This window comes from Leptonotus elevatus, chromosome 18 (genome assembly GCF_054856555.1).
Source record: "Leptonotus elevatus isolate MCC_2025b chromosome 18, RoL_Lele_1.0, whole genome shotgun sequence".
Classification (NCBI taxonomy): domain Eukaryota; kingdom Metazoa; phylum Chordata; class Actinopteri; order Syngnathiformes; family Syngnathidae; genus Leptonotus; species Leptonotus elevatus.
Window position 1 is genome coordinate 8,840,719 of NC_141256.1, and position 17,585 is coordinate 8,858,303.

The 17,585-nt window shown below is 42.2% G+C and overlaps 2 protein-coding genes across 3 annotated transcripts; one reads left to right on the forward strand and one right to left on the reverse strand.

The window, feature by feature from the left end:
- Positions 1 to 339: 339 nt before the first annotated feature.
- On the forward strand, positions 340 to 7,034 carry armh4 (armadillo like helical domain containing 4). Of its 2 annotated transcripts, none has more exons than XM_086060490.1 (9): positions 340 to 528; positions 560 to 647; positions 1,928 to 2,425; positions 3,878 to 4,126; positions 4,308 to 4,424; positions 4,492 to 4,626; positions 5,203 to 5,234; positions 5,313 to 5,462; positions 5,604 to 7,034. In XM_086060490.1, the coding sequence occupies exons 3-9, from the start codon at positions 1,948 to 1,950 to the stop codon at positions 5,676 to 5,678; spliced, it is 1,236 nt and encodes a 411-aa protein (XP_085916616.1). In that variant the 5' UTR covers positions 340 to 528; positions 560 to 647; positions 1,928 to 1,947; the 3' UTR covers positions 5,679 to 7,034. The 2 variants fall into 2 exon arrangements, with proteins under 2 accessions (XP_085916616.1, XP_085916615.1); XM_086060489.1 differs by having other exon boundaries at positions 344 to 528; positions 3,875 to 4,126.
- On the reverse strand, positions 7,007 to 13,827 carry naa30 (N-alpha-acetyltransferase 30, NatC catalytic subunit). Its single transcript, XM_086060491.1, has 4 exons — positions 12,875 to 13,827; positions 10,140 to 10,263; positions 9,945 to 10,000; positions 7,007 to 9,857 (listed from the first exon to the last, which is right to left on the reverse strand). The coding sequence occupies exons 1-4, from the start codon at positions 13,589 to 13,591 to the stop codon at positions 9,720 to 9,722; spliced, it is 1,035 nt and encodes a 344-aa protein (XP_085916617.1). The 5' UTR covers positions 13,592 to 13,827; the 3' UTR covers positions 7,007 to 9,719.
- Between the last annotated feature and the right edge of the window lie 3,758 nt (positions 13,828 to 17,585).

Sequence of the window (17,585 nt, forward strand, 5' to 3'; positions counted from 1 at the left end):
AAAAACAACATTCATTTAGTTGTCAGCTTTCAAAATCTGAACATTGATATAAATATTTATTTTGTAGGCATTTTAACAAATTGTGGCCATTTCAGTGAATTAACAAATTACCATTTGTAGGCTAATTTGCCGAAAAAAGGTGTTTCCCTCATTTTATTTTAATTTAGTTACATACCAGTTATATGACAGTGTGACTATATTACGTCTTTAAATATGTATTTGTATTTTATCTTCTATCGGCGGTTAGCGAACTATCTTACTCACATAGTAACGCCACCTAGTGGACTGGAGGGCAGACTGAGCGCATGTTCAGAAATAAATGCATGGGTGAAATGAATAGCAATTAAAAACATATAATTACTTCACATAGTAAATACTATATAACGGTCGTTTCGGAAGGTGAATCAGCATTAAAGCTAATTACCCCCCAAAAAAGCGTTTTCCATCATTTGTGGCTGATTTACGGCGTCACTCACTGGTGGGCGCACTTGAGGAGAAGCTGGAACAAAAACAACACCGAACCTCCTTCTCTCTCTCTCTCTCTCTCTCTCTCTCTCTCTCTCTCTCTCTCTCTCTCTCTCCATCCATCAGCACACGAACCCCACATTCCTGTCTCATCCTCTGCGATCCATTATGCACTCTGCAAGGTAAATGCACTCTTTTTTTTTGTGTCATTCTTTGTGCTCCAGATACCCCAAAATGCGCATGGATTTATATTTAACGCGTGTAATGCGATTGGAGTGCAGGTTCCCTAGCGCAGTGTGAAGTTGTTTACTCTGCATACGCGGAGCCGTCAGTTGGGGAAAGGGGCTTTTTATTCTGTGTTGTTGTTGTTGTTGTTGACACATTTCAGCATTTGAGCTTGGCAACAGTGACTCAGCTCTGATTTGGTAACCATGACACAGCGCATATATGGGCTTTATCGCGATAAAAAAAAAAAAGCCTCTTGCACGTGTTTGGTTGTATTTTGACGACGTTTTACGTTTATTGTCATTGCAAAAGGGGAGAATAGATGCTATTTTTAGGTGTCTTCATTTCCTTCTGTTTGCTCTAAAAGTCGGCGAAATGCGCTGGCCTCAATATTCAACCTGACACAATTCTAAAGTTTCAGCTCATACGTCACATATAAGCAAGACTTGCATGCCCGCCATGGATATCCCAGTGTTATGCAACATATTGGCATTCATTTTTATATATATTTTAAAACAGAAAAAAATAAAATAAAATAATCTGGCTGACATAACAGAGTGGACTCGGGAAGGTGAACTTAATAAACATTTGCCATCGATATCAGGCACCCTTCCTGTGTTATCACACATTTTAATACTTTTTTTTTTCAAAAATAAAAAACAAAACAAGCAATAATCGTTTTAGAGGCTATTAAGAGATTTGCTAAAGTTTTTTTTTCTATGTAATTTTCGTGATTTTTTTTTCCTCACAATTTTGCAACAGCTTCTCTTCGAGGTGTTTTTTTCCAGCCAGCTTTAGCAAAATAACAAAACATGCAAAATAATAAGCCAAAGAAAAAGCAAAATCATAATGCTTCTGCTATCAAATATTTTTTTAATCGTTTAATGTACTTAGTCCATTGATTTCTTTAGGAACTGTATTAAAATTCATTTGTGATTATTAAACAAAATATTCAACAATACTACTTCAATAACATTTCAACTGTACTTGAAAAAGTAAAAAAAAAATGTGAATACTAAAAAATATACTTAAATTTTTAAATAGCAGTTTGAACAGACTTATGAAAGCCTCAAACTGTAATAAATTATGTCTTGTTTTAAATGTCAATTCTTATTAGTATTTAGTTCAGTAATTGTTTGGCATACCACTAGAGGGAGCCAGCGAACCACTATTGGCACTCATACCACAAACCGGCAATCACTAATGTATCATGAATCTGTTGCTTCTTTATGTGCAGACACTGAGCGCAGACAGAAGATGTTGCCATCTGATGCGCTCCATCGCCTCCTCCTGGCCGGAGTCTACCTGTGCATGTTTGGAAATGCGGTCCAAGACCTCCATAATGAAGCAGTAGGCTCACTCAGATGGAGATTCTTGAAGATGGCGGTGCAAAACAAGGACAGTCTTGATGCAGAATCTGAGCCTGGAGTGCTAAACAAGTTCTGGAGGACTTTTAACCGAGAGAACATACACAAAACTGTCCTGGAGAGGACACCGAGAGACACTATGGATGACATCAGTGAGACGCCGCAGGAAGACGCGAGGTGGTCTTCCTCATCCTCCACGCCGGGCTCTCTCCCCACTCGGACCTCCGCGGCGTCGTCGGGGTGGGAACACGAAGGTCCCGTCATGCCCACGCCGCCGGAACCCTTCTTACCCGAGATGGGTGTGGACACCATGCCCAAAGAGGATGGCGTGGACAGCCTGTGGACGGAGGCACCCAGACCCAGTGGAGGTAAGTCCGTCTTCAATGAGGGGCGTTTTGTAAGCCGTCTCAGATGAGGTCACCAAGTTCTAATGTGACCACAAAAATACTGGCGGGATAAAAAGATTCTATTCGAGAGGCTGAAAAATGCTTTTGGCATGACATACCTCCATCACTGGAAAACAGATTTGGAAAAAGTATTTTTAATGCTCTACTCAAGTAAAAGTATCGAGTAAACTCCTTTAACTTCAAATCCCATGAGAGCGTTGTTATACTGATACCTGCGGAAAGACAAGGTTGTTTAACACTCCCGGCCTGCGGATCAGTATGAGCCGTTTCCCAGACAGGAATAGAAGTTAATTAGAGCGCCGCGGGTCCCTGTCGGGGTTCAAAGCGGAGCGACGGGAAGGCAGACACCATCAAAGGACATCGCTCGACGTGTCACTTGCCTTCTTTGTGTGTGTGTGTGCGCTCCTCACTTTTTCTTTTGAGTTAGCATTGTTTTTGGTTACAGTGTTATCACTCAGTTTTACAAAAGCATATTAGCATATTAATAATTACACAACTAAGATAAAATGTGTAATCTTACGTAGTTTTATATTGTTGAGGTTTTTAAGAATATGTTAATGTTAAAGATCCAAGTTATAATAATGAGTAAAAAAAAAAAAATTGGGGGAGGTCTACTTAGCTTAACTCATTCACTGCCATTGACGGCTAGAGACGTCAAAAATTCATTTGAATTATTTCTATTAGTTTAACTTTTTTTCCCCACTTTTATTAACAAGAGTATGAAAACCTAGCAAAAAATTTTTGTACATTAAGAACAGATATAAAATTTGTGATTAATCGTGAATTAACTATTGAGGTCATGCAACTAATTACAATTTAAAAAATGTAATGCCTGACACGATTTAAAAAAGAAAAAATTATTAAAATTTAGGGGCGTCAGACGATTAAATTTTTTAAATCGTAATTAATCGCATGACTTCACTAGTTAACGCACGATTAATCACACATTTTATATCTGTTCTTAATGTACAATAAAAAAATTGAGGTTTTCATACTCTTGTTAACAAAAGTTGGGGAAAAAAAGTTAAACTAATAGAAATAGTTCAAATGAATTTTTGACGTCTATAGCCGTCAATGGCAGTGAATGAGTTAATGCTAACAAACAATGAAAAACCCCATTGACATGTTAACAGTTCGGATTGACAGCTGCGGTTTTAGAAACTATACATATTTTAACATGACACATAATGTAACAATACTCGCATAGGCACATCTTTTGTTTAATCTTCTACAAAAAAATTATAAATATTATAGCATCTCTGAGTGACCAAAATGGACACATCATTCCCCGCTAAGAAAAAAAAAAGATTCAATAATATGTCAAAAACTATGCATACCATAACTAACTAAACGGTATTATTATTATTATAGATATTAGTAAATATTATGACAATAAATTGTTTCCCACAGCAGACACGGCGGCGCCGCCATCCCAAGACGACACCACGGAGGGCACCATGTCGTCCGAGTCCCTGCCTCTCATCTTTGAGCCTTTGGAAGAATCCGCGGCTCAGGTTCCGCCTGCCGTCATGGCAACCGCCGTCACGCCGCCGTCGGAGGCAGACTCGGAGCAACCGGTCGCCATGGAGACGGACAAGCCTCCACGCACAGCGCCCATGACGACGGCTGACGGCCAGTCGCTGGACGCCGGCGGCCAATCAGGTCGGTTGGGGACTAATTAAAAAGAGATTTCAAAATGGCTGCTTCGAAACAAAATGGCGGAATTTGTGTTCAACTTCCAGCATGGACCGAGCTCTGTGTTGATAGGTGGGAATGTTGGGGGGGGGGTTTACTTTTTCAAAATTTGACTCCGCAACCCCCCATCCCGTTTTATGACATTTAGGCAACACACAGACGTCAGAACTCACCGACACCGTGCAAGCTTCCACCCCGGTTACCACGGCAACCTATCCACCTGTGCCGCAATCCCAGTCGGGCTTAGAAGAGACAGACTCCGAGGGTAAAGCCTAACTTTGCATTTTGAGCTGGCGGTAGTTGAAAAGTGACTTAACTTGCTTGCTTTTCAGACGATGGCGAGAATTCCGAGGAATCGCTGGAGGATGAGGAGAGCGAAGAGGACCCGACGGAGACGTCCTGGACTCAGCCGCCTTACAGCCTCGTCCCTCCGCCTCCTGTCTGGGTGCAACGCAACCAGGGCCTGAGTATGAAACAGCGCCGACACTTTGGGAGGGGATGACAATTTTGTTAGTGTCACGAAAATGTTCAAATAGTCTTTTTTGTGTCAACATTTTTAACTCATTCACTGCCATTGGCGGCGATAGACGCCAACAATTCATTTAAACTATTTCTATTAGTTAAAAAATGTTTCCCCACTTTTGCTAACAGGAGTATGAAAACCTAGAAAAAAAATATTGTAAATTTAAAACCGATATAAAATTTGTGATTAATTGTTAGTTAACTAGTGAAGTCATGTGATTAATTACAATTTCAAAAAAATATCGCCCGACGGGCCTAATTAAAAAATTTATATGAAAAAAAAGGGGCGTTTAATCGTAATTAATCGCATAATTTTATATCTCTTATAAATGTACAATTTAAAAAATCTAGGTTTTCATAAAAAAATGAAATGAAAAAAATGTGAAAACGGGTGATTTTTGCGGCTTTTTTTTTGCAATATTCATCAAAATGCCGTGTTTGAGATTGGAGGGGGCAAATCCAATATATTATTGTGAGGTTTTTGGGTCGACTTCCAATTTAATAAGGACTCTTCCTTGCAGTGCGTAGCTGGGTGGCGATGATCCGAGAAAAGGTGAGACTAAACCCGACCGGCTTGATCCGTCATTGCCTTTCTTTTTTTGTGACCTATTGCGTCTACCCCACGGTGCAGGCGGGCTACGTGTCGGGTATGTTGGCCCCGGTGGCCATCGGCATGGTAGGGGCCCTTCTGCTGGTGGGTGTCCTCTATAGCGTCAGGAGGATCCAGCGGAGGAGGCGGAACAGCTTCAAGCGCCGGCGCAGGAAGGTCCGACCCGCGGAGGTTAGTACGCAAATGTTATTACCTCCGCCAAGGATGTGGCGTTAAAAAAAGCATTATCCTGCTACTAATCAATCATCTAACGACAAGTGCATCATTTTGTCGGAGGTAGTGACGAATTGTTATGAATTCTGTTACCCGTAGCAACCGGGCGAGACATGCACCAGCCGACAGGATCAGGCCATGCTGCTGGCAGACAGCTCAGAGGACGAGTTCTGACCCAAAAGACTGAACCAATCAATGTCGCCATGACAACAGCATCCATATACCATCACCTCAGACAGCTTTATCTCCCCGGACAATCTCGTGTCGGAACTTGTTCAATGTTTAAAAAAAAAAAAAAAGGCTCTGTGAGGTCATGTGATGCACATTTCACTATACCAAGAAAGAATAGATGAAAAGGTAGACAATGTAAATATAGTACAGTGTTTGTACGTGTTAGTGTAAATACAAATTTGTTTCATATCACCTTTACTTCTAAGGAATAGGGCCAAAAAAGAGCAAAATATGATGCCAACGTATAGCAATTATGTTGTTAGCGTAGCGAAACAGCTAGCAAGCGGCACATTCTCACTAAGAACTGTACTTGGGATTAAATTGTTTAAAAATATATATTTACCACCAGTTGCATTATTCAATTTGGAACAAAACCATGCTAGCTGTTTACACATTATGTGAAGCTAACTAAGATGCTAAGAGGACTGATTTCTTAAAAAAAAAACACAAAAAAAAACAATGCATTGATGTGAGGGGTGGGGCGAGCTTGCTGCCTGGGTGCTTTGTATGCTAATTATGTTGCTAGCATCACAACTAGCCTAGCTCTGTTCAAATACAGCACAATTTGTTGCAGTTCAGAAAACTTTTTGATTTTAGCTTTAGCACATAGCTACTTTAAACTATATATTTTAAATTGTTAACGACATTTAGAAACATTACCAGTTTGCGATTATATGACCTTTGGAACACATTCTCCGTTTTATTAGTTTGCTAAGATGCTAACAGTGCTAGCTTCATCAAACCAAGTTAGCGTCTAAATTTCAACAATTTATTTGTATCTTTTCATTCACACTGTTTGCATCCATGTATGGATTAACCGTTTCAAATGTAGCACAGAACACAAAACAATAGACTACGATATATATATATATTTTTTTTCTTTTTTTGTGGCGTTTATCAGGTTTAACTGTCTTGTTTTTTCAGTAAACAAAACGTCACTTCAATCTCAATAATTTGGGAGAGATTGGGAGTTTGTTGACACTTGAAAGCTCATTCAGTCAATATATAGTCACGGGACACATCATTAGATACACCCACGCTTTATCTAACGATATTCAATACATGAGCTAACGTTTTTGGATCATTTGGATTGTTCTGTTTCTCGTCTGTTCATTGTTGAACTGCAGGTGTTAATGCAATAATACTGTTTTAGGGTATATGTGTTAAAAAAGAAAGATGATTTACCTTTTGTGTTTTCTCAAAACAAAAGAATTTCAGAAAATCTAATGTTGTGCGACTCGTGTTCAAAAACAAGTGAGACCAGTCCGGCGTACAGCATTAAAAAAATCAAATAATTTATTTCTGTGTTCTTTTTTGTTTGTTGTCTCTCTCTTCTCCACATTAAATAAAAGCTATCAGACATTTTCCAGATCCAAATCAAAGGGGGGCGGGCGGGCAGATGCCAAGGAAGAAAAAGAAAGGGGGCGGGGTGATTGGCAAAACAATTTTGACATGCAGAGAAACAACAGCAAAGATTTTTGCCTCTTTTTCAACACAGCGTGAATGGCGGAGGATTAATTTCGTGTGGTCCATAGATGGCACCAGTGAGGACAATGGACTTCCAAGTAGGCGGGGTGGCTCATCATTTTCGTTTCTTTAAATGATAAAGACGACAAAGCCCTTCAGTCGGATAAGCTCAGGCTGTAATGCCCTTTAAAAAAAAAGAAAAAAAAAGACGACGGCACTGCCTGGTTCACAGCATTATGACATGTGAGGGGAATAGTCGCGTGCTTCAATGTAAATTTTTTTGTCTAGATCGACGTACGGAAGACGGTTCAAATAGCCCCGTCCCCACGGAAACAACTCACGGAGCGCAGAAGTACACATCTAGTCTGGGGAGGGGCAAATGAAGCTTGGAAAAAATTAACAAGTCAACACTGTTCCGCATAGTGACAAAAAAGCCCGCACACGGAGGATCAATTTGCTTGAAAAATTAAAAAAAATTGTAATTCTGGTTTTTCTCTCTCCCATTGTTCTGACGTCAAATGTGACTTTTGGCAGCATATCGGTGCAATAAAAGCACACAGGGAGGAGTCTATATGCATATTCAGATTGATCGCAAGTTTCTAAGTCAAAACTTTAAGGTCAAATTCTAATTCAGAGGATTTGTCGTTACACCGAGAGAAAAAAAAAAAGTATCAGCAATACATAGTGTTAACAACTGATGTCTTTGAATGGCCAAACTACACAAGAAAAAAACAACATTGAGAAAGCCGTGCAGTTTTATTAACCGAATTTTCAATTTGAATAATTCTCTAGAAACTCTTGGCATTATACTTTACTGACGAAACCGCAATCAAATAGAAAACATAAACAGTGTAAAGTAAGAAATATGTTAAATTATGCAGTCGCAGCCCAGTAATAATAAAAAATGTTCCACCTTCATTCTCATGAAATTTTGATTTGTTTCTTCATATTATTGTGACATTTGTCAGAAAATTTGGACTCACTGAACAAATAACAATGACGACTAAGTCATAACATTATGAGAACGTAGCATTTTACTTTAGTCGGGTGAAATTCAATTTCTTTCTCATATTTAAGTTATTTTTTTAACTGCGACTCGATTCTTATTGTATTAGTGTTTTCTTTTTTTTCCAGTGTAGCACTAATTTGCGAGTAAAATTGTATTTAACAATTAAATTGTTTTCCTTCCAACGAGTGAAAAAAGTTATACTTTTTGTGTGCGAGCTTTTTTTTTATAGTAGAAAAAGATCGAAATAAATCCACTGCGAATTCAAAATAAGACGTACACACAATGCCCAATAAAATGCATCTGACATTTCTTTTTAAGAAAACCACAAAACAAAACAAAGCAGTTTGTTGTAAGAAGTGTGGCGCGGTTTCAAATGTTTTCGTTTTTCAGCTTTGAAATGAACATCAACAGAAAAATGGTAGCACAGTGTGTAACGCGGAATACTGCGGACGAGCTCACCCACATGCCGTTACCTCCGCCAAGGACATTATGTGGTACGTTTGTTCGCTGGAATTGGCCAAACTGACTTAAAGGAACCTTTGTGTAGTGGCCGGGAAACACGACACATTTTGATAAAAATCATATTATTTTCCTGTCATTTTTGGCAATTTTGCAGCAAATATTGCACACATTTTGATGACAATTTTGCATAGTTGTAATTTGATTCAATTTTTACGAATCATATGGCCTTGGCGGAGGTCTACGTGCTTATTGCATGTCGTTCTTGTTGGCGTTATCTCCTTTTTGCCAGTGCATTTGAACGTGGGTAAAGCGGCAGGTATTTGTCAGGAAATCAGGGAAAAGGGTTTTTCCAAATTTGGGCTTCACTGGATTTTTATGAACGACAAAGCTTTTCTAAATAAAAAAAGAGAAAAGTGGAGGTGATATTTGAGGTGCTCGTGGAGTGATTCGGGACACACGCACAATAAAATACGTTTTTGACACAGGCTTCAGTCCTTGGAGGCGCGGGCGGCAGAAACATCACCACCAAGTGGACAAACAGGGAACTGATCAACATGGGGCGCTCAAACACGCACGCACACACACACATACACACACACACACAAATGTTGGCAGCCAATGACGCGCACGCATGTATGAACTGTATGCAGTCATGACCCCTGCGAGGATTTTAAAAAAGAAACACAAAAATAAACTCCACCATTAAGTTTGGGGTCTTTTAGGCCCCTCGCTTACTTGTTTTTCTTGCGTCCGTGCGTCCTCGCCAAAAGTCTGAAGGTCGAACAACGTCAAAGTCATCACAGACCCTCACCCCCCCCACCCCATTCCTCCATCTTTTTCATGACGGGAGAAAAAGGGGTCTTCGTGGAAACATCTGGAGGCCAAGAATAGTGTGTGTGTGTGTGTGTGTGTGTGTGGATAGTATATATGTGCATACTGGTTGCATGTTTGCGTGTGTCTGTATGTCAAGAGTGAAATGAGGCAGGCAGGCTTGATCGTCTGTACCCCCCCTCCCCCCTTCCCGTCCTCCAAATCAGGCTTCCTCCTCAGCGTAGCCACAGTTTGAGCCTCAGCGCGTCCACGCCGTTCAGGTAGTATCTGAAGAGCCGCTTGTCCCGCACAAAGCCTAAATTCTCGTACAGCTTCAACGCCGACTTGTTGGTGATCTCCGTCTCCAGGACCACCTGCGGGGGAAACCGGCGGGAGATTTTTTTTTTGGGGGGGCGCGACGGTAAGCAAAAAATGAATAGATTTTTAGAGGGGGCGATTACCTCGTCGCAGTCGCCCTCCACCATGGCGTAGATGGCCTTCTTCACCAGATTAGTACCTGACAACAAGATGGCGTTAGAGCAGGTTAGCGACTCCGCTGAAGTACAAATTGAGACGAGGAACAGAACTCGATCATAATCCGAGGACTGGCTGCGTGTATTAATAAGACAAAAGAAAGAGCGGCTTGTTTTCCTCACCGATGCTTTTCCTTCTGTGTTTGGAGTCGACGGCCAGCATGGCGATGTACCCGCGCCGGAACATCTTCTTGTGCATGTCCAGCTTACACACGATGGCGCCGACGCACTCCTGCTCCACCATGGCCTGCCCAAACACCATCACGCCGTCAAAGCGAACATGCTTGGACCCACGTTTTTTTTCAACCCGCGGACACGTTTCTGAGGTGAAATGGATTATCTTGGCAAAGGAGAAGTGCTCACTATCACTGATTTAGACTGGTTTGTAAGCAATATTTGAGGGAAATGGTGATATTGTTTATGTGGAAGAAGTTTTAGATCTTTGGGTTAATCTCATAAAAAAATGGGAGTGGACTGGGAAACACAACAGGATCACAGCGTGAAGTCTTCCCTCGTTCCAGTTCAATTAGACAATAATACTACACAAAGTCAGCATTTTAACACAGGTTTTTCCAAAACGGGGGTCCAGGCGAACAAAAGTGTGCCATTTGGGGGACCCTTGAACACCAAGGTTAAGTCTGATAAAAATTATTTTTAATTTGTCACTTTTTAATTCTAGCCAGAGTTGAAAGACTGTATCCGCATTTTAACATTGTTTTGCCATGAAATCAAAGACATATGACCCTTTTTGACGTGCTATGATGTTGCAAAAAAAAAAAAAAAAAAAAAAGAGCCAAATAGCAAACTATTGACCTTGTGCACGTGACGTCGCAGCCCTTCATGGGAACGCCCCCTCCGGGACGCTGGACGGCAAAAGAGCCACTTGCCTGTATTGTAACCATTGAATCTCGTACAGCGTAAAGTCCTGTATCTAATCGATTCTCTTATAAAATGGTCATATCTTGCTGTGCGGTCGGTTGTACAGACAGACAAAGGAGAACACACAGCTTCGTTTTAAAATGTATCTTCTTCAACGACTATTAAGTGCATTTGATTGTTTAATAATGGGGGATTTCGTCTTTGTGCTTGCGGTTTTTCCACGTCGGAGCCGGCCGGAATCGTATTCATGAAACGACCGCATAGCTTGCCACTACGATAGTCATTTGTTCCATGCTCGTCAACATAGTAACATAACATCATCACAGCGTTTCAATATAGATTGGCAAACAGCAGGCAACAGAGGGTAAGGATCTCCAACCGAAGTAAATATCGCGCTCTATGAGTCCCGACTAAATGTGCAACTTCGACTGACAGGCGACCTTCGGCTGAAGTAGTAGATTCCATGGCTCTATGGGCAATAATAACTTTTAATTTGTTCAAATAACAGTCGCTAAGTCACTCCGGGTCACGTCCACTTCCATTCAACAACCATTTCCTTCCGCCGTCCGTCCGTCCGTCACAGGGCAGTCACGTGACCACGTGACGTCGGTGCAAATGGTCAATACCTCGACGTATTCAGAATCTCATTGGCGTCATCACACAAAACTAAAATGTTTAATATCTATAAAATTGTTGCGGCACAAACAGAAATTTTAACTGCACAATCCAGCATAAACGTAGCACAAACAAATGGACCCATTTTGGGTCCGTTTCTCAATAGACGGGGGGAGTGAACGCTGGATGACCTAAAATATAATTATATAAAAAATAAAAACAGTAATAGCACAACCGAAACGTTTTATGGCACAACCAACTTAGAACTAAAACGCATCATGGCGACGTGCGTGCCCCTGGCTTGTTCTAATTATGGCAGAGGGCCTAGGGACGGGCCCTTGGAACTACGATTGCAGAGACCATTTTGTACACAAGGGATGGACAAATGGCAGTGCTTGTCCAATCGTTTTTGAAAATAAAAATGTAACCAAAAAAATAATAAATAATAAAAGTAATAACAGTGTTCACCACTAGATGGCAGACATAGCTTAGGAACGCCTGCAACCCCAAGACTGTACTTCTCCACCACAGAACAACAGAGCGGGTCTGGCAAGCAGCCAGGACCAAATTAGTTTTTTCAATTTAAGAAGACAACAACAAAAAGAACCGTTGACCGTTAGTTTGAAGTACATGAGATTACTTCATTTGTGTCCTCCAAAAACATGGATATATGGTGACGAGAAAGTAAGTGGCGGTTTTGCGGGCTTTTGCCGTTGAGGAGTGGATCGTTCAGATTTTGCATTTGAGCATCAACATAAAATACTCCATATTTGGTTCAATTAAAAAAAAAACAGACATATGCAGCACATATTTTCCCTGGTGTACACACAGTACACAAAAAGTGGCTACATTCATATGCTTATCACATTTTGCGGCAGGCACACGGCCATGTTGTCTGGGACCAGAGAGACCACAAGTTTTGACATTGTGGTCAAACTGGTTGTGTCAAGAGTTCTCGCAATGACATTACAACTGGCGGGCAAGGAGAAACGTAAAGCTTCTATAAGCTGCCATTAAGGGCCACTACTTTCTTCATATTTGAAAATAATATATACAGTCACAACTACTCTTGACATGGAGCTTAAATTCTACGGGAAATATCACATTTTCTTTCCCCTTAGCGTTCCAGTGATGATAAGCTAAAAAGGTCAACAGTAACGATAACCACAGAACTAAAAGTACTAAAGCTCTTGGCAACCACAAAAAAAAGAAAGCATGTTATGGAAGCAGAACCACTACACATTTAGTATCTAATATTGCCAAAAACGTACTTGACACGTCACTTATGAACTATTTTAGTGTATTGTCTAATTATTGCAGTCATGGAAATGCGGTATGAAGAATGGTGGATTTCTGACACTCACCAGGAAGCAGAGTTGCGGCCAGTTGTGGATGAAGTACCTGTACGTGTATATGGAGTAAGGCTCAGACAAGTCCTTGGTGATAAGTCTCATGATCCACGGCATCTGCAGCTCGGACTCGTAGCGTACGTAACAAATGCCGTGGCTGTCCTCCTGCGGCGAGGCGCCCAATTCCAGGCGGGCCAGCTCCTCCGAGGGCGGCTGGGGCTGTTCCGTGTCCCCGGAACTCTCGGAGGCGAGCGGCGCCGCTTGAGTTCTCGTACGGGCCGGCATCCCGTTCATGCTATTGTTAACCAGCGGCGGGTGGCGGCCGTTTTTGGAGCGGGGGCCTTCACGTTGGCAGTGTTCCATGTCGTTGGGGTTGGCCGGGGTCCCGCCGTCGTCGCCGCCGCTGTCACAGTCGTCCACGGGCGGTCTCGGATTGTCAAGGTCTCCCCCAGGCTCCTCCACGGGACTACCGGCCAAGCCATTGAGCTGCTGCTGCTGCTGCTGCTCCACCGCTGGCATTTTGAGGTGCAACGCCGGCGGGCTAGCTCGAGTTAGCATGTTTTTCTGTTTCTTCTTGCCCGGCTGCTTGGCTTCAGCGAGCGGCTTCCCCAACGCGGGGGCCTCCCCGGGTCGACGTGGCCCTCCGTCCTCGCCCCCAGCCCCGGGGAAAGGTGGACTTTCAGCCGGGGATGCGGGCAGTGCGCTACTAGGCCCAGGCGGCACTGTGGCCATCCCACCGCATCAAGGTGGCGATTCGCGCTTGGGAAACGTCGGACACAAGTTCATTCACGACGCCAAGCGGGTATACGACAACGCCGCGGGTGCCACTCCGCCGAAAGTGGCGTAAATCCGCGGATTATTGAGGCGAAAAGGGGTTCGCGAGGCGGCGACGTTATTCGCTTGCTTTCTCCTCGAGCTCTCCCTGCTGCCGTAAAGTGCTGTCGCAGCAAAGGCCATTGCAACACTGCCGTACGGCGACGTTTTACGATAGTGCCGTAAAATGCCTTGACAGCCACTTTATCCTTCAACGGGTCTTTTGAAAGCGAGTTAAATTTGTTTTGTTTTATCGAACATTTATAAATAACTTATCAGGAGCTATTGGGTTTATCCCCCACATATCGTGACAATTAATCAGGCTGGCTGAGGATTTCTTTTAAAAATACTCTCTGCGCCACTTTCTATAGAGATTCCCAACATTATTTTTTATTTTGTTCATGTACCCTTTTAATCAAATTACTGGGTTGTTGGGGCCTTTCAGAAAACATCCTGACCTTATTTAATCAGAGCTTTAGTGTTATTTTTTGTTAGTTTTCCAACCACTATGTCATGACCACATAATAAATCGTTTTAAAGGGAAACGTAATAACTGTGGGCACAACCAGGATTTAAAAATAAACCTGTTACAGTGTAGCATTTTATGATCACTATTAAGTTTGTCATACTGCATGAAGGAGGTTGTCAAGGGGTGTAAAAAAGCAGACCACATCTGCATAAAATCACAGTGGCATCATCAGGCAGAAATAAGAAAACAAGCTGCAGTCAAGCAAATTATTTCTGAGGATTATAATGGTAAATAAGAAAGTTGGCTTTAAAATGCTAAGGATTGGGCAGAGATCTAGAAATTTATCTGAATAAATTATATGCAAAGATGAAGCTGCAGCAATTCAAATTCGAGGGAATGAGATTACAGATTTCCTAAAACTGTGATGCAAAGACAACAGCCGGAAGAGAACGAAGAAGAGCATTTTACGGTATTCTTCACACACAAAAAAAAAAACGGAATTCTTGTGAGAGGCATTACTCTATTTTTAAGAAACAGACACGGCTGGTTTCCACAGAGTAGACCACAATCCTTTGTTGTTCCTCCAGCATGCTGGAGTTTAAGTTTGCAGGAGCTTACAACTTGAAATCTGGCATGTAAAAGAAAAGGAGAATTTGTACCACTATTGTCTCACTCTCACCCTCTTTAATCTTTCAGGACCTCTTTTGTTTGTGTTTAAAATATAGTACAACCAAACAATATATTTTAAATGCAGTAAAATATTAGTAAAAACTATAGTCAAATATATTCAAAGTCAAACGTCTACGGCGAGAGCAGAGAGTAGTTGAAATGCCACAGACGGTTCATTTGAAATGTTAACAGTTAACATACTGACTTTTTGTGTGTGCATAACTACATATACCTAATTCAAATCTTTACATTTGACAGTAACTATGTGATTTAAATTATATTTCAAGCGCTTTGTGGAGAGGTTGAAGAAATGAGAAACAAAGTGTTGTAATTTCCTTAACCTCCAGAAGAGGACGCCAGAGCACGTTTTATTGCATCACTTTTTTGTAGCAATACCACAATTCCACCAAAAGGTGTCGCCGTTTAACTATTTTTTTTAAGCCGTGACACAAGGGCCGTCCAATGTATAGTATGTGATGTCATTTCTTGGCTACAAATCACTTTTTATATACAGTGTATGCATATGTAAATGAAGTACAGTATGTGTATGTATGTCAGTTACCAATAATAAGTTATGGTAATAATAATAGTGTATATGACCCTAGTGAAATTAAGCAGTATAGAATATGGCTGAATAATCACATAAATATTTAATATTAGCAACACTAAATAAATGTGACAATAAAATCAAAATTGATTAAATCCGGCTTTTATCTTGATGAATCATAAATATAAATGCATATTTATTTATAAGTCTACTAATACTAATCATATTTAAAAAAAATTGTGTGCAAATAATATAGTATATACATTATAAAGACTATGTATATAAATATATAACTTTTTCCAATTGTGGGGCTCATGAAGGCCTATTAGAACAGAATATATAACTGATCTAAATTCGTATTTTTTCAAATATGGTGCTAACAGTTCAAGTTCATTGATAAAAAGATAGAAAGATGTAGATCAAAAAATTTTCTTGAACACACTCAAAAGGGGCCTATGTTGCTGTGCCGTGCGGAGCGTGCCTTTGAAAGCGCTCTCTAAGCCTCGAGGTGCTGAGAAATGGTGAAGAGCCGCAATGAGACATGTGCAATCAGTTCCCCCTCTTCAAATCTCCTTTCGGGGCCTATCTACTTGAACAGGCTTCTCTTAATGACTTTCTCCATCACTTCTTGCCAGCTTTTGCTGGGGACTCTCACAGACACTTGGCTGTGTTTAAATACGTTCACTATTCTATTCTGTCCCCGTTGTACCATTCCCCCCGCCCCAGCCCGAAATCCCGCTTTCCAAATATCTCCAGGGTGTCAGTTGTATCATGTGACTGGTGTGCTGGTGATTACAGTGCTCGCTTGGCACTCAAATGAAGCCTAGAACCAAAAATACCGTACAAAAACACAAGCAGTGTAGGTCAAAACGTATCCAAATATCTGGACCCCCACACCCCCTCCTCTCTACACTTTGTCCCTGTGTCCTTCTCCTCGTCTCCCTCTGTCCAGGCCTGGTGCTGCATTTAATTAGTTTCTGTTGGCTTAATTAGGGACTGAAGTGAGGGGGCGGGACCAGAACAAAAAGCGGGTCAGGCTAAATGGATAGAAAGATGCAGGTGCAATGCGGTGGTTGGCAGAAGATGGCCAAAACGGAACGAAACGGACTAGGCTGCATACTCGGGGTTTGACATTTGGTGGTGGGGCGGGGCGGGGGGGGGGGGGGGGGGGCATTTCGGGCAGTGGCCCTCCAGACACTTTTGAGCCCTGGTAGGACAATAAAAGAGAATAAAAAAGTGATCCAAGCAGAAGAATGACAAGGCTGGAGCATAAGGATGACATCGTAGGGATCACTGGTTAGGCAAGAGGGGACTGGATTTGACCTTTTCCGAGAGGGGAACGGGGGCATCTCTGGCATGGCTGGAGGGCCCCTTGAGTGAGTGAGGGGATCCAGGGGCCCTTTAGACAGGCGCCAGCCCGGCGGGGGGAGCCCAGACAATCACGCGGCTTCATATCCAAAAACGGAGGGGCGAAAGACAGAAGGGCTTAAGGTGGAGGACGAAGAAGACCGAGATTTCAGGGGGTCCAGGTGGGAACGGGAAGCGAAGGAGGAGAGGAAGAAAGGGTTGAAGCACGGAGAGATGGCATCCATTCTCCCTCGCACCCCCCCTCCTCTGTTACGGCGTTTATCGCCGTCGCGGATCGTGCCGTATGAACAGCGATCCAAGTCAACCATCTGCTGAGGCTTGATAAGCCTGGGAGAGGCGGCCATTGAGCTGTCACTCACAGGAAGAGAGAGAGGAAAGGAGGGGGAAAACGGGAGAGGAATGGATGGCAAGAAGATCGGCAAGGCATCTGTCTGGTGCGGGGAACGACTTAACGTCAACAAGACGTCCGGCCGCCCAATAATCCCACTCCTCTAATGAGAAGTCGTCTCGTGGCCGATTTACGCTTTTTGGCGCTTTCTTTTTGCTAATCGTGTCGCGCAGACGTTTTCTTTAAATGTCATCAGGACCACTCAGTGTGATTAAGCCATTCCCAAAATACTGGACTTGATGGAACAATTTTCAAAAGAGTGGGGTGTCCCTCGGTGGGGGGTTGTCATAGCGGATGAGACACCTCGAGTTCCCCACATGGAGAATTTCTTCTCAATTAAACTAGCATGCAGTTGATTAAATTCAACCCACTTAAACATGTAAGGCGCTAAAACCACTTAGCACAAAGCTACGTTGTTAGCGTGTGTTGCAGAGTTCAATTCAAGTGTAAAAACTCAGCCGCAGGCACCCGA